At 43.9% G+C, this 16,769-nt stretch overlaps 1 protein-coding gene across 3 annotated transcripts in view; it reads right to left on the bottom strand.

The window, feature by feature from the left end:
- Positions 1 to 266: 266 nt before the first annotated feature.
- The window catches only part of SLC23A2 (solute carrier family 23 member 2), a 150,913-nt gene continuing 134,410 nt past the window's right edge, over positions 267 to 16,769 (bottom strand). For all 3 annotated transcript variants that reach the window (XM_027118228.1, XM_027118229.1, XM_027118231.1), the window contains 6 exons: positions 14,926 to 15,073; positions 13,697 to 13,802; positions 8,187 to 8,316; positions 7,361 to 7,498; positions 6,411 to 6,506; positions 267 to 4,834 (listed from right to left, as the gene is read on the bottom strand). In XM_027118228.1, the coding sequence (XP_026974029.1) occupies positions 4,602 to 4,834; positions 6,411 to 6,506; positions 7,361 to 7,498; positions 8,187 to 8,316; positions 13,697 to 13,802; positions 14,926 to 15,073 (851 nt within the window). In that variant the 3' untranslated portion in view covers positions 267 to 4,601. The remainder of the gene's footprint in view (positions 4,835 to 6,410; positions 6,507 to 7,360; positions 7,499 to 8,186; positions 8,317 to 13,696; positions 13,803 to 14,925; positions 15,074 to 16,769) is intronic.

The raw sequence follows: 16,769 nt of genomic DNA, 5'->3' as shown, positions 1-16,769 counted from the left end.
CGAAGTCCAGCATGAGTGCATCCTCTAACCAAGGTCTCCCTTCCCCCTTGGGCATCCTCCCAAGGAGCCCACCGTGGTTCTCTAGCTGTGGGGGCCAATGATACTTCAACAACTGTTTTCCTCCTTTGAGTCTTCAATGTATCTAACAAAGATGAACTTGTTGAACTAAACTTTTTACTAGTCAAGTTTCCTCCCCTAAGTGATGACTTTTAAATAATGACAGGTTTCTTTAAAGACCAGCCAAAGAAGGTATGTGAACAGCAGAACTGTGTCCAGGAGAGCTTTTATTTGTACGGAACAGTTTTAAAAATACAGAATAAAATAGCTTTATCTCTACTATTATTCACAACATCTGGTCCAAATATTACATATTTTTAAAATACTTAAACGTTTAATGAAGCCATGTTAGAAAAACAATATGAAAATTCTTTTTAAAAACTCCATAAAAGAATTAGACATCTCAAAAAACAACCCCACCCCAAATACCCTCAGTATGCAAAATAAAAAACAAACAAAAATCCCAGAAAGGTATATAGCCAAAGTCAGTCACAAAAACTTAAGGAAAATATAGGCATCCCCACTGTTTTAAGAACAGTCAGAAATTTATTAACATGTCAAACAAAGGTTGTTACGAACGAACAAAAAGGGTATTAACTTGACTGTCAGTAAGACGGCACCACTGGGAAGGGTGTCCTAAGTGTTGGGAAACACACCGAGCAATTCTAAGGAGGCTGGATGTTACTAGTGTAGAGTGAAGACGAGGCACAGTCAAGAACAGACTAAAAGGACAGGAATGTGTGGAGGCTGCTGAAAAGGGATCCTCTGCGCTAATGTGCTTCACAGGTCCATGGGCAGATGCTGAACGTGGGCAAAAACGGGCAATCTTCTTGCACTACTCCAGTTGTGACTGCGGGAGGGGTGGAGGGTGGGGGAGATCCTATTCTCTGTGTCAAAATCATAAGGGGACAGAGCACAACACGCATGGCATGTGAGGCCCCAGGTGTTTCCCTAAAGCCAACAGTGGCTCCCTGGGCCCTGTGAGAGCTCAGGCTGCCACCGTGTCCAGGGGGCACAGCTGGGTGAGCACACCAGGGGGCAGCAACAGTCGTGCCAGGCCTGCTGCCTGCAGCTGAGCATCCACCCCAAGCCGTGGGGGTGAGTGTGCAGGATGCTGCCTTTCTTTGCGCCAGACAGGTTCTGATGAGGCTTCCGCCACAGCTCCTTGTTCGTCTCCTATCTGGCCTGACCACTTTTGTGGCATCGATATTATGGAAGATTATAGTTGCCAACTTCAAGTCTAAGTTGCTAGTACCAATATTTCAGCAGAGACATGAATTAAAGAAATAACAACTTAGCTCATGGTCATAAAATATATGCATGGGTAAATAAAGTATACACACATACGAAAGATTCATCAATGGAGAAATTCTATCATCACATGACATTGTCATGAAAATTATCATTCCCTCCCTGGAAAACTGTGACTATTATCCTGGGTAGAAATGTTATTTTACTATATGGAAATACTGTAATATTCATGCATAAACCAGGTTGTCATCATGAAAGTCAGTATTCTACAGTATGAAGCAAATCCTGTGTGTGAATCTGTTACCATGAAAACGGGAAACCATCAGGACCCATGGTTAAGCCACTTCCCTGGCCTTGATCAATCACAAGAAACTTACTACAATCTAACATTTGAAATCATCTTAAGAAAGATTCTGTATCAATGAATCTATGTTTAATTCCCTAGTGAGAATGAGAATGGAAATCGCCTACAAAGACTGGAGCCACTTCCCATTGTGAACCATTTAGATATTTTATCAAAACCAGTGGTGGGTTCGCCCTTGCCACCACAGTGATATTGCAGCATCTACTGTCCCATTTATAAGTTTCTACTTTCCACATCAGGATCACCAATGTAAATGTGAAAACGGTGGGTAGGTGTTCATGTGGGAATTGGAGGGTGAATGCCCTGCCCAAGGACATTCACATCCAAAATATCCTAAAACATTCTATTGGCCAAAGCATAGTGGGTATGTGGCCCCAGCAATGCAAGTGGGAGGTGCACAGGCACAGACCGTGCATGGCCACTGTGTCCCCCCAAACCTCCCCTTCAGGTGTGTGCTTAAACACAAGAAGCAGATGAATATATTTTTCTTTCAACTACAGACTCATTCTGTAGCATATCTGCTAGCCAGAGGACAGACTTCCTAATCTCCTGTCCCCTTCCCCCACCTTGGACAGAGAATCTAAGTTGGCCCCAATGGAACAAGAAAGGCAAAACCCCTCTTTTTCCAATAGGAGGTGTGGGCACAGGGCTTCTTTGCACATTTGAAGGCTTATGGAAAATATCCCCCCAGACCAGCAGATCTGAAACCTCTCAATAAGCCCAGCCCAGGAGAGTTTTCAGAAGGGAGAGGATTCCTAGACATCTGAAGCACATGCCCTGAGTGTTACCCACTGGGAGGGAAGATTCCTGGGTCAAGTTAAGCTGAAAGGAACTTGTTCCTGAATTACCAATGGTTCAGAGGCTTTCATTTGGATATTTGGTCCTTCTGCTCATCTAGAGAGCTAGAATACTGCAATCTCTGGGATGTTTTACAATTTTCCCCATTGTTCAGAGGAGAGAAATTGGAGATGCTGAGCAAAATACAAATAGAAGGAACTAAGCAACTAAGGGGACAACTAGGGCTGTCAGCCTCGAGGGCTTACCAAGTCAAACGGATGAAAATCATTTAACCAGTGTGCTTCTAAAGTAAATATGCACCAAATACACTTCAAAAAAACATACCATACAAATTTAAATTTAGAATCTAAGTTCTTTACTTAATCTGCAAGAAGGTCTTGGCAAAACAATGCAGTGGCTCTGAAGTGTTCTTGCCAGAATAGGCCTTAAAGCCCCAAACTTTACAGGAATCAAGGAGGCTGTAGTGACACAATAATGCTGCCAAAGACATCCCAGTGTGGTAAGCTGAGCCAGTTGCGGGCGCAGGAAGTTTGCCATGTGCTCACTGCCTGGTAAACAACCAGGTAAATACTTAAGAAGCACTACCTCAAGAAACGAGGTCACTCAGGATTTTTCTTTGATTGCAAATTTCAAGCCAAATTCAATAAAAGTCATTTTTATCAGAAACAATTTAATATTATTAATTAGAATTCAACAGAGGGGGCCTGCCAGCTGCTCTTCTTACTACCTTCAGCAATAACTTAAACAGGAAAGGCAGCATTTGGCCAGGGGATCTAATCTTCCCCTCTGCAAAATCAAAATCCAGTGGACATTCAACATGGCAACTCACAGAAAGTCTCCTTAAGCCTTAACTGCCAGATATGAATGGCAACACAACTGCAGTGATTAATTTACCAGGAGGCTGCACCATTCAATATGGCGGCTGTTTGTCACCTGCCCCAGCTTCCCTTCTTCACAAAACAAATTCACTATAACTTAACCCATGGTTTCTGGGCTCTGGTCCAGTAGTCAGTTTTGATAAATAGATTAAGCATTATGTATTTACACTTTCATGGTATCAAGCAATACAAAACACAACCGCAATAATGGTTACTGGCCTTTAAGAGCCAGGACAACAAGCTTCCCTGACGGTGTCTACAGCTTTACAAATGCTGGTTCCTTTCTTAATGGGGGATAGGAGGTGAGGGACAAGTAATAGGGATGTAAGGTAAGAGGGTCACATGGAAAAACACTGATTTCAAAAATCTATAGTCAATAACATTAAATAGGAATAAAATCTTGTAATAATAGATACACACAACAATAACTGACATCCACATGTCAGCAGAACCAAGACTCCCATAAACACCTGCTTGGTGCCCTCATGGGCACTCTATACCCGTCACACCAGCCAGGAGTGAGAAATGCCAGCTAGAGTGTCTCAGCTACTAGTAAACAAAAAGAGGCCAATATGAGATGTGCTGGCCCAGCTTGGGCCAGGGTGGCACCAAGGAAGTGTAGTTGAGAATCAGATACTGATTTCAAGGTACCTTCCCTTCCCGTCCAATCCCCCAATTTCCATTCTAATTATATCTGTACAGACTTTACCCATGCACAGATTTGGGGATAGGGTAAGCATGTCACTGTTTTCAACTGGCCAGCAGCCACCTCCTACAGGAGTATCAGGGAACACAGAATCTCATTTGACAATGCAAGGATACTGGTGTCCCTTGACCAGAGGAGGTCTTTGCAGGTGAAGGTCCTGGTGCTTCCAAGCACAGAAAGCCCCTGGACCCTGGAGGTGGCCTGTAAGAAAGCTAGCACAGGGTATTAGAAGGGGACTGAAAACAAGGAATCGCTGTGGGCTTTAAGCATCCACTCCCATGGGAGGACAGGAACTTCAAATTCAGTGACCATGGCCAGCAATGGATGCTCTCAAGGGCAAAGGGTCAAGGGCTTAAATAAAAAGATAGGTGAGACACCATATTAGACAGGATCACAACCCACAACAAAAAAGCTACTTGTAATCTGTCTTAGCTCTGGGGTGGACAATGTAAATGCAGATCTACAAACATATATGTTACTGCTTGTTACTCAGCAAGGAACTACAGGTTCATGCCTCACTGCGGCTGGGCCACAGGGCGAGCTACGGCTATACTGTGGCCTGCGAGTCTTCATCTGAACTCCGGCTGTTAGTGCTCTTCCTGAGGCCTTTCCATGTGTAACCTGCAAAGGTTGGGCTGATGGGTAAGTAGCTGAAACATCTGTATTTTTTAATAATGTTCATGCCAAATGGCAAGTCGTAGGATTCCATGCCATCAAGAGACTTGCTCCCTTTGCCCACGCCCTTCTTCCATTTCCTGATTCCCCTTTCCTCTGGAGTACCTGTGGAACACACACACACAACAAAACAAAAACAGAACAATGGAATGTTTAGTTAAATAGTTCTACCAAGAATTGAGATTCTCCACTGCTGCTGTCTCATAGATTGAAAGGAATGGGATGACACAAAGAACACTTGAGGAGTAGTTGATGCCCAATCCAGAAATCTAAGAATCACTAATCCCTCAAAAGAACCACTTCTCTCTAAAACGCCGATCTGATCTTGCAAAATGGGGCCCAGAGTCATTATTACATCTCACAATGCCTTCACCACTTGGTCATTGCACACCCACCCACCACTCATCCAGACATATCACTTTTTATACTGTTTTGCTCTATTTCAGTGGGTGGGGGGTGCATTTGTCACATATTCCCCACTTGTTGTGCTCCTGTGAGGATGAATTGCCACTGGCATAACACTCCTGGCAATTCTGTACCCTGACAGATGAGTCAGGGAGAAAGATCTGGACCTACAGGGTTCAGCAACTCCTGGACTCCTTTTCAAAAATCTTTCCAGTGCAGAGAGGAGCACTGGCACCTGCTTTTAGCTACATGGGAGCCCTAACAATGTACTTCTCTGCCTGAGCCTGGGTGTTGAGCTTGACTCTATGGTGCAGGGCTTAGGAACCTCTCACATATAAGCTATGCCCTCCCATGGGCATTTCAGTAATAAAATTGACTTTAATTTCCATCTGCCTGACTCCTTTGTCTCTCTCTCACTTAGTGCTGACTTAGGAGAGAAAGAGGATGTTACTGGCCTCCCACAAATCGAACACCTTCCACCTATTCATGTGTGTGATTCCTTCTGCCAGATGTGTTCACCCCTCGTGCCCCTAGTAACCTCTTCTTGATTGAGGCTTTTTGGAGGTAGGTTACGGGCAAAATCTCAATAAAACCTTCAAGCTCCAGAATAAACATCATCCTTCCTTGACAGCGGATGAATCTACCAGTGCGTCCATGGCAGCACTTTACAACGATACAAAGCAGTCTCCTCTAGGAAGCTGGGAAGGCCACAAGGCAGGGCCGACATCACATCCTAGTCCATCACCCAGCATTTGGCATAGAACGCACCAGCTGTGAAACAAGGGCTATGGGTGTTGGAGAGAGAGCTGCCTCCATACATCTCTCAGGCACTGGTCCTGGCAGTGGCCTGCCTCTGCAATGACTCATTTAAAGGACAGGCTCCACAAAGAGAAGTGCTGCCCACTGGTAGCAGCTGGCTCAGGAGTGTGTGAACAAGTCAATGAAAGCCAAACTGCAGAGCTCCAGGCAAGGTTGAGCAGAAGGGCAGGCAGCTGGAGCATGCTTAAGGCATCCCGCTGCCACTTCACCATATGCAAGGAATTCACCTGCTTTTTCTTAAATGTAATTCAGCAAGAAGGAAAAAAAAAAAAACTAAGTTTATTAGCAAAAAAGTGATTCATGAAAGGTGGCTGAAAGTGTCATCTTAACCACTTTAGAAAAGACAGTTTTAACCAGTGATTGCTTTGAACTGATTCACTCTTCCTGCTTCCCATATTTATTTGTCAAAAAAAGTAAGTCACATATGTAATAAGCATGTTTGATATATACCACATACCTGGGATGGTGTTATCCAAAATAAAAGCCACACAGCCTCCTACAAACATAGCAGTTGTGAGAAGAACATTCAACACTTGATCGATTCCTGTTATCCCTGAAAATGACATAGCAACTGGTCACTGCCAGCCAGAATAGGCCTGCTCTTGACTTAGAAAGGAACACTAGGGTGGACACTAATTGCCAGTCCGTCAATACAGTGCATAAAAGTGTAAATTTCTGCTATGCATGTGTAGATAAATTTTTGCCAGTAACATGTTAAACTACTATGAATGCTTTCAACAATAATCAAAAGTTATCTCCATAAGGAAAATTCCTAACAATGGTTCACAGATGATAAATCTAATACAGTGAAGTTCAACCTGTAATGAACTATGAAGACTTTGGGGGTGGAGGGTGGTGTTGTTTGCAGATTAAAAAAAAATCAATATAAAAGATGGCTGTTGTAAGGCTGAAAATTTTACAAAGTGAATAACAAGACAACAAAAATATTTGTGGGGTCAGCAATCAAACGAAGGGCTTCAGAATTCTGGGTTACTAATTAGTGCTTAGCTTCTTTTAATTAGGAGCAACTTTATTTCTAAAGAGGTTATCACATGAATGAGATAAATTAAGACAGAAGTTCACACACTTTCTATATTTAAAAATATAATGATCCTCAACAGAAAAATAACATGTTTGGTGAGAATATGGAGAAATAGAAATCACTGTGTCCCACATACCTGGTGGGAATGTAAAATGGTTCACCTGCTATGGAAAACAGGTGGTTAGGAGTGCAAAGGGCTTCCAGATAAGCTTCAGCCAAGTGGGATTTCAATGAAAAACATAGATGAACATTCAACAAAATGATTCCTGAAGTTCTAAAGTACCCTCCAACTGGTGATGAGCTGTTTGTGAAGTGCTGGCTGTGGTTCTAACTTCCCCACAAGATTCAAGGCCTGTTTTCCCTACCTGTGACGAGAGGGTTCTGTCTGAGGTAACTTGGAAGGACAAGCCCAAAGAAGATTGAAAATCCAAGCACAAAGAGGTTCCGGGAAGAATTTAAATCGATGAACTGCAGGTTAGAGAGTCCAACAGCTGTGATCATTCCTGGAGAGAAAAACATTAGACCACAAGTTCCATTATCTCACCTATGGCATGGATGACAGATACACTGTTGAAGACAGACTCCCTACAATGTCCTTTCTTGGTCCCATCAGAAACAGGTTGGGAGACTGTGTAGTGACAGGACAGGGACCAAAATGTGACCACCTGGGTCTCTGATCCAAATGACCCTCGGCCTAGGCACTATTTGGGCCTAAATAAGGGGCATAAACATCACACTATGCTTTTTTTAGACCAGGCAAAAAACTAAGGACATTGGCTCTCCCTCAAAAACTTGATTCAAACAATTTCAATTACATTGGGAAATGCACGCAAATATCAAGTCCCTGATTACTATAGCTGAATGGCACAGAGATCAAATCAAGTCCCATCATAAAAATGGTCAGTTTTAAATGGCCCAGAAGGGAAGATATCTGAGTTTAAATCAATTAGAAATGGCAACTAGAGGGAATAAAATTTAATTTGATTTTTCCTAGCTCAATTATTCTACCTTTAACATCAACTCAACTCAGAAAGTGATATATTGTTTATATGTTTTTAAGGTATATCCTTTTGTATTTTAAAAAAGAAATTTATCGTTACCTTCAATCTCACTGAAGGGATTCCTTAGCAAATGTGAAGAAAGAAAAGGAGCCTGAGAAGGAAGCCGGCTATCAAGGAAATGGAATTTTACCAAAGAGAGTACAGAAGAGGGCGCCAAGCACAGGATCCGGGAGTGAGGCGAAGAGGGCACTGAACTTTCCAATCATGCCTAACGCCAGCATGAGTGCTGCACCGTACTGTATCACCCGACGACTGCCAACCTGTGGGACACACAGAGGGCAGAGACAGGCGTTAACCTTGAGGCCCTCCAGCAGCACACACAAGTACTCAGGCCCCACGGGAAAATGTGACAAAACCCACAGACAAAATCTGGATTACTCTTAAAACTTTTAGTTAAGAGGGTTCAGTCTCATTTCACAATGAGGATTGATCTCAATACTCTAAACACATAAATATTACTATAAACACAACTAGAGTAAAAAGATTACCACCACCTTTCCTTGTTCCCATCCCATCCGGTTCTTGCCAGAAGCTGACTGTTCTGCTCTCCTTGACTACGGGGATCCTGGGGCTCAGCCTTTGCGTCTCCGAGCCCTGGGCAATGTCACCTCAGTGTGCACCTGCTCCTGCACTCTGGTCCTGGGTTTCTAATGCCCACAGTCACTGGCCAGGATGATCTTCTAGTGTCTCAAATGCAAAAACTACACTTGGCCCCTGCTTCTCTTCTGGGTTCTGGCAAATCAGACAAAACCCCCAAACATTTCTGGACCTACTTGTCCTCCTGGTGTATTACTCATTAGAGGTGGCACAGCCTGGAGACCAAAGAGTGCAGGAGCTGCCTGGCTCCTGTCTCTGCTCCACCTCTAACTATGAGACAGGCATTAGCCTCTCTGGGTGGCAGGATCCTCATCTCTGTAACAATGAACGGTGTGCTTCTGCTTTGAGGATTAAATGAGATGCAATATAAAGTAGTCTGAACAGCACCTGGGAAGCATTAGGTTATTTGACAGCCTCCCACCTGAAATTGCTGCCTCTGGCCTTTCCTCTGCCCACATGTCCTCTCCACTATGATGGAGTGACCTCTTTAACATCGTGACTTGGGAGGTCAGTCCCCTGCCTAAGTCTTCGGGTTCTCATCCCCCTTCTGGCCAGTTCTCAGACACATCCTTCAAAATACAACCCCAATGCTACCTCTTCTGCAAAGCCTTCTTTGATTCCAAGGCTTGGCTTCCCCAACTCTGGACTTCTGCAGCACCATGTAAAGCATTTCCCATGTGGTCCCAACTTTATTGGTTAAGCTTGATCTCTGCCTTCTAGAAGCGTTCATCTAGTCCACTGTCACCCAGGTAGCGAGAGATGGAGCTAGCACTGGGCTCAAGAATCCTACACTGTTGGCCCCTACTCTGTGCTGCCTCTCCCAGGAAAACATCCTGAGGACGTAAACTGGATAAAAGAGGTTCCAGAAACGGAATAGTGTCCACAGGGCTTTATGTATGACTTACAGTGAATAGAAGATGGCTACTTAAATTTTAAGTAACTAAAATGAAATGAAATGTATAAGTCAGTCCGTCAGTTGTACTAGTCACATTTCAAGTGCTCAGTAGGCATGTGTGGCTGGGGGCTCCCACAGGGGATAGTGCAGGTACAGAACATTTCCACTATTGCACTGTTCTACTGGATGATGCTGGGCTGGACCTTCCGACAGCTTCTCAATGTGCCCAAAGGTCAATTTCAGAATAAGAATTGAATCTTTTACTGAGCTGTCCAGCTAGAATCAGTCACAGCTGACACTGAAGCCTAGCGTCCATTACTCCAATTTACAGTTCCTCCCATTATACCACCACTATGTTCAGGGGAGCGGTGAAAAGGTCATGCAAACTGGCAAACGGAGCAAAAGTGACTTACACTTGGCTGTAATACATGATTAGGAAGGCTTTCATTTACAAATAGCTTGTTTTTCAGCATTTTCAAGGACCTACTACGTGACCAGCACTTGGGAAACTGGGATGGGGGGCGGTGGTGGATACAAAGATGAGTAAGTCACAAGCTTATGATAAAATAATTGTACTGTTGCAATTGTTATGTTGTGTGGGAGTCCAGTGGGAAGAGAAAACTCTGAAAAGTTGGGGAGGGTTCCCTGGAGATGGTCTTGAGGCATGAGTTAAGAGAAAGAGCAACCAGACAGAGGGATCCACCTCCCAGCAGGGTCAGGCCAGTTAGGTGTGCAGAGGGGAGGGCTGAGCTGGCCCTAGGGATGCCTGAAACAATAAATCTTTTATGAAAACCATGCAAGGAAGGCTGATCTGCCTTAGATGCTGTCCAAAAAAAGCAGCAAGTTAGCCATTCTTCTGTTCAACAAACATTAAGTGAGTGCCTATTACACATTTCTGTTCCAAACACAAGAGACACAGCCCTAAAAATCCCTGCCCTGCTGGTGCTTACATGGAGCCTTCACATCTCCTTTCTCCACTCCCTGGAATCACCTCCCAGACTCCCTTCTGATCTCCTTCCTGAACTGTGGCTTTGCCTAGGGCCACTGAAAAATCGACACTGCATTTCTGACTTTCCAAAGTGTTCAACAGGGTGGTATGCTGCAGAGGAGAAATGACCTCCCTCTGGATACCATCAAAGAGATAGTCCAGCCAGGGAAGATGGTGTTTACTCTTCCTAGAAATAAACTTAGGGCTAAATATCATATAACAGTATCTCTATTTTGCTTATTTAAGCACATGCTAAGTGTTTTACATCAAGTTATTAATTCCAAAACCTTGCGAGTTGTCTTTATAGACAAGGGTATAGAAACTCAGAGAGGTGACGTTTCTTGCCCGTGGTCACTTTAGGAGAATGTGATGGAACCAAGGCTGGATCCAAAGCAGCCACCTCCCTACCATGTCATGCTGCCCTTCTCTGTGGGACAGACACTGGAACACACTCAGCAGAGAAGTCCTGCACATGGAATCCAACCCATTCAACCCTCAGAACTTCAGAACACACAATGGGGTAGGCAGCCTCAACTCTGATCAAATAGTTAGAATGTCCATGTCTGTACATGGAACGCCATAACTGGATAAAAGATAGCAAACAGTGGGGTTGCCAGGAAATGGAGGTAGATTCTCTGGAAGAGCCACATATCACCCTCTTTCTATTTGTTCTGGAAGTCTGATACAATGGTCCAGACAGTGGTGTCTGGAAGAATTTCATACAGTGATGGAAACGTTCTGTATCTGTGCTTTCCTGTGGCCACCAGCCACATGTGGCTACTGACTACCATATTAGATAACACAGATCTAGATCTAGAACTGTCAGATTTCAGATCTGAGTTCTAATCAGAAAATGACTGTCCCAAGTCCTTCAGCTGGACAAGAGGCAGAATACTGCCTATAACCTTGTGCTTCCTTTTTCCTGGGCAGGAATCTTCCATCAGCCACATGGCTCAGGCCACAGAGAAGTTTCTGGTGCAAGTCCTACTTCCCCACCCCAAGGCATCTGTGTAGATGGCTCAATTATACCCCCTTGTGAGTCAGGGCAATGGAAACCAATTCCAGGGCTGATATTGCTCTCAAATGGATAAGGCCTTTGCCTAGGGTAAATGGGTCCAAAGGGATTCTGAGGTAAGATCAATTGGTTCAATTAAAAAATGCGGGCAGGGTGCCTTTTCAGAATAAGCTAGCACTATCAAAATTATAATAAAGATAATTATTCCCCAAACCATCTCAGTCAAGTTTTAGAAGGAACCTTAATGACAGCACTACTTACTCCCTACAGTGACATTGGTTAAATTATGTGATGATGTGTTTTAAAAAGGTGCAGAAAGGGAGCTGGCTTGTTAAACTGTTTCCCCAAGAGTCCCTCCATCTATAATAATTTTACTACTCTGTTATTTTGGATTAGTTATATGTCTACAGGCTCATGGCAGCAAACTGGCTAAAGAGTGAGTGGCTTATGCCCCATTTGGTGCCCATTTGACCCTTCCCTTAGCTCTGTATGCTCAGCATCTGCTCTCACCATGGGCAGCAATAGGACCCAGGCATCCTGGAGGAAGTGCCCATCAGGCAGCCCTCACATGTCATGTGCCAGGAGCAACAGGCAGCAGGTGGGGCCACCACCAGCACACCTGAGGCTGAGCTCTGTGATGGCCTGGCCAACTTACAGGAAATCAACCAGCATGTCAGGCTTGCACAGTGCATGCCCTGCTCCCTTTCACTTGGATTTGCAGTTACAATTAACCAAACTAAGTATCTGGTTTCTTTTTATCTGGTTATATAATCTTGCAGAGGGCTGGAGGAGGATTTCTAATTTTAAAGAGGTCAAACAGTTCTAGAAGGCTCCAGCCCACCCCCAAGTTCTCAAGTTCAGGAGGAAGACCTCTGACTCATGCAGGCCACCCTAGGTGGTGAACCAGTTCTAACGGTGTCTAGCTGTGCAACATACAATGGCCAGGGCCGAGCTGCATTCCTCAACACCCTGGGCAAACAGCAAGCTCTGGCCCAAAGCAACTGGGATATAAAATTTATTTGCTAGTAAATTTGAAAGGCCAAGAAGTAGCCTCCTTTTTACTGAGGCTGGATTGTGGTGTCTGTGCTTGGAGTGGGGTGGGGAGGAGAGACGAGTGGGGAGGACTTCAGACCCAGGCACTGCTTCAATCTGAGTGACTCGCTGTGGCTTGTGCTGCCACTTAACTCCACAGCCGATTTCATCTGAAAGAGAATGATGCTGCTGCAGTTTGAAAACTGTGTTACTGTAAGATTGATTTATTTGTAATGAGTAATATAATTTCTCATCTAGAACTAGTGCCATCTCCTAACTGGTCTCCTGTTTCTACCCTCTCTCCCGCCCACCATGTTCTTCTTTCATCATAGCAGCCATAGTGATTCTTAAAAAAAAAAAAAAAATCAGATCAAGTCACACCCTGCGGCCCCCTCTTCCACGCGGCCCCTGGCAGCCTGTAGGGCTGCAGGACCTGGCCCTCAGCTACCCCAGGAACCTTATCTGCTCTTACCAGGCCCACTCCCACTTCCCTCTCTGCTTCCTGCCCCACTAGCCTCCTTGCTGATCTGCAGAGTGCCAGCCTGCTCCTATGATAGGCTTTGCACTGGCGGTTGCCCTGCCGGAATGAATGCCCCTCCCCAGGTACCTGCACAATTCCCTCCTTCAGCTCCATCAGGTCTTTGCTCAAAGTCATCTTCTCAACGAGGCTTAGCCTGACTACCCGATTTAACACTTACCCTCCTGATCCCCGACCCTGCCCCATATTTCTGTCATACTTATTATGCTTACTATTTATTGCTTGTCTTCCTCTGCTAGAATCTAAACTCCACAGACGATGGAGATATTTCTCTTTTTTATTCACTGATGTATCCCAAGTGCCTAGAACAGTAGCCTGGCAAAGGGTCAGTGCTTAATAAAAATTTGTGGAATGTATGAAGGAATAGCACCAGAGTGCCTGCCTACCCAGGTCAGTCAAGGCGAAAGAGACCTCTATCAGCATTCCATAAACCCATCAATGAAAAAATAAGAGATGGGGAAGAAGATGATCTCGGAATTGGAGGCCATCCTTTTGGAACTCACAGTGGCCAGACCAATCAATGAAATGGATCAACATTTAGAGGCCCAACCATTTAATTAGAAAAATATTTGTACCTTAGTAATTCCCAAAACTCCAATGTTGGGACTGGATGAAGTAGAGCCATTCCCAGTACCAAATATGCCATCGAGAACACAGGAGAGACCCTCCACGAAAATCCCCCTAAAACGTAAAGGAATGGGGGAAAGAAAAACATTCATTCCATGGGAGAAATACTCTGAAATACACTCTAAATGGTTGTGACCCAAAGGCAGGGTCCACAGACCTGAAGCCTCCACACTCCCCAGGAGGGGTTAGCAATGCAGACTCTCAGGCCCCATCCCAGATCTGAAGACCTGCATTTTAACAGTATTCTCCATGCTCATTCAACGTTGAGAAGTACATCTCTGAACCACACATCAGACACAAATGTTTAAAAATTATTCCAAATTAAAAGATTTTAGCCAGAAATATAAAGTCATTTGTTGGAATCTAAGACAAACATGGGTCATCCATTGATTTGATTCCTTTCCTATTACTATATAGTTTTATCAGAAAGGAAATGCTTTGTAATTTTGTAAACATTAGAACTTTTAAAAGAATCAGTATATAAGTAATTTACTCATATGCAATAACTCCATTAGAGAAAAACAGAAAAACCAGGACTCTAAACCCCAACAGAACCAATGCAAGAGGTGCTAAGACACCAGCCCTTTGGATCTCATCACACACAATTCCTTCTGGAAGGGCGGCAGCTGGCTGGGAAAGGCGGAATGATCTGGGCTATTTTCTCTTCTCTGCAGCTTCCATAGGGCCCAATTTGCCCCCAGCATCCAGAAACTAAAGACCAGATGTGCCGAGAATATAAACCCCACAGCTCATAAACCTCTAGATTCTACAGACTTCATTTATTCCTGCTGCTATCTCTCTATATATGAATTGTAACTGTGAATAGAACAGCTGGGAAAACAAGAAGTCAAAGGGGACAATACATCCATGACCCAAACCAAGCACAGAACAATGGCAGTATCTGGTACTTGTTTTGGTGAGTTTAAGGTCTGGAGTGATCTCACAGAGAATGTCTTATACAACTGTTACCATGAGGAAGAAGGGTGGGAATTCTGCTCCATATTATGGATGAGGAAAATCAGGGCAAAATGGGGGCGGTGACTTGTCCAAAACAAACAGCCAATAAAGACCCCTGGGGCTTGGCTACTTCATGTTGAAACTCTTGGTTATCCAAACCAAAGAGCAAAGTATGAGGCGCTGGGCCCGATGAAGAGCTTGTTTTTTCTCAGGAACGCACCTGTTTATTGCATGGATGGGGGGCGGTGGGGCACACGACAGCCTTGCACAGGCGTAGTAGTCCCCGATAGACTCGATAATACTGGCAACGACCGCACTGAGCATGCCGATGACACCAGCCGCAGAGATGGTGGGCAGTCCCCATTGAACTAAGGAAGGAAAACAAGCATGAAAGCCTCATGAACTTTCTTAGAGAGGCAGGCAAAAGTTTTCAGGACGTTGAGTCCTTCAGTATGTTAGAGGACTCTACAAGATCCACTCAGATTTTTGAAGCTCATGGAAACTATTTATTTTTACACCTAGGTCATCAGTGCACTATACGCCTGGGAACAGTTTCTGAGTTGGATGAAGACAACCATAACCAGGATTGATCTGCTTTATTTAAAAGAAGAAATTGTTTGGCTGGAAGAGGTGGGTGCTTCTCTTCTTGCTTCAAAGCCACACTCAGTGTCTGTTAAATTACAGTTCAACACAGCCTGCTTTGTTGGCATAGGAATTTGTATGAAGAGGATTTTTAGCCCTGCTGTGCAAGCATGATACAAAATAGTGCTCCTGCCCAGGGGGTGGCGTCAAATGAAAAATCACCAGCTAAATTTAAATCCCAACAGTAAAGCATGGCACAAAGTATAGATAACCCTTCTCTAGTATAATTCCAGCACTTTTTTTTTTTTAAGTAAACCATGTTATGGAAGATTAAAGAGTTTCCTTTAAGAAAGCAAAGCAAAGTCCCCAGGTAGCTTCATTTTGAGTATCCTATCCAGATTTAATTTTTAGTAGGGTTTTTTTTTCTTTAAAAGTATATCTATTTGGATACCAAAAACCATTGATCTTATTTAATAAAAATAGCATGAGGAACCTTCACTGTTAGAACGAATAGACTTCTTTGTAAAGTACCTAGACCTTCTTTCCCTGAACCATTAGTTATAATAGAGCTACTAAATAGAAAGGACAGTGAAAAAAGAAATGTATAAAGTGTTATCTTGTGCAGGGGCCAACAGTGTACTGAGGGATCAGAACACTAAAAGATCTTGGAACCAGTGCAATGATTAGACTTCAAATGAAGGCAATCCAAACCAGGTCACAATGAGTACCAGTTACGAAGTCAGGAAGTAGCACAGTCCCTATCCAAGAAGGGCCTGGAGAGCAGGAGACAGGTGGAGAGGGCGTTCTGGGTAGGCAGCAGCAGCCTGAGCATCAGTGGATGGATGCAGCTGGGCAGGAATAGGCTAGTGCTCAGCAGAGGAGGGTGTGCAGCATGGGGCAGGTAGGTTTGGAAGGCCTTGACCAGCCCCCTGGAGGGGTTTGGTTTCTGTCTCATAGGTAATGGGAGCAACCACAAGTTTGGGAAGAAAAAGATGACATGTAAAGTAAGATGTGCAGAATATGCCTGGAGTATATGTGTAGACAGAACTTTTCCTGCCTGGAGCTCACTTTACCCTGTGGGAGCTGACCAGGGGGTGCAGAGGCAGCCTGTGGTCAGGGGTTCAAGGTGCAGACCCACCAGCAACTGGCTTGGTCAACATCTCGTCTCTGGATTGGTTTGGAATGGATTCTTCTCATGAAGATGATTTCTTTATCAAGCAACATTTTGTGTTTTCTAGATAACCTTTTATATGGATACCTTTGCTGATGTAGCACTGTGGTTTCATTTTAGTATCTTGATTTTGGGGGTTGGATTTTTGTTTCATTTTGCCATTTATTATTTTTCAGAAATTGCCTTTTATTTTCTGTCTTTTTACTTTTTTACTGCTTTCTTATTTTTTTCCCCTTTGCCTGAAGTCCTTATTTTAAAAATATTTATTCCATTTTCTTCAACATTTAAAATTTGTAATCTTAATTTTTGAT

This window comes from Aethalodelphis obliquidens, unplaced genomic scaffold, assembly GCF_003676395.1.
Source record: "Aethalodelphis obliquidens isolate GAN/ISIS:26980383/991018 unplaced genomic scaffold, ASM367639v1 scaffold18, whole genome shotgun sequence".
Classification (NCBI taxonomy): Eukaryota; Metazoa; Chordata; class Mammalia; order Artiodactyla; family Delphinidae; genus Aethalodelphis; species Aethalodelphis obliquidens.
The sequence above is the reverse complement of the archived record's forward strand: the minus strand, read 5'-3'. Positions and strand labels throughout refer to the sequence as shown.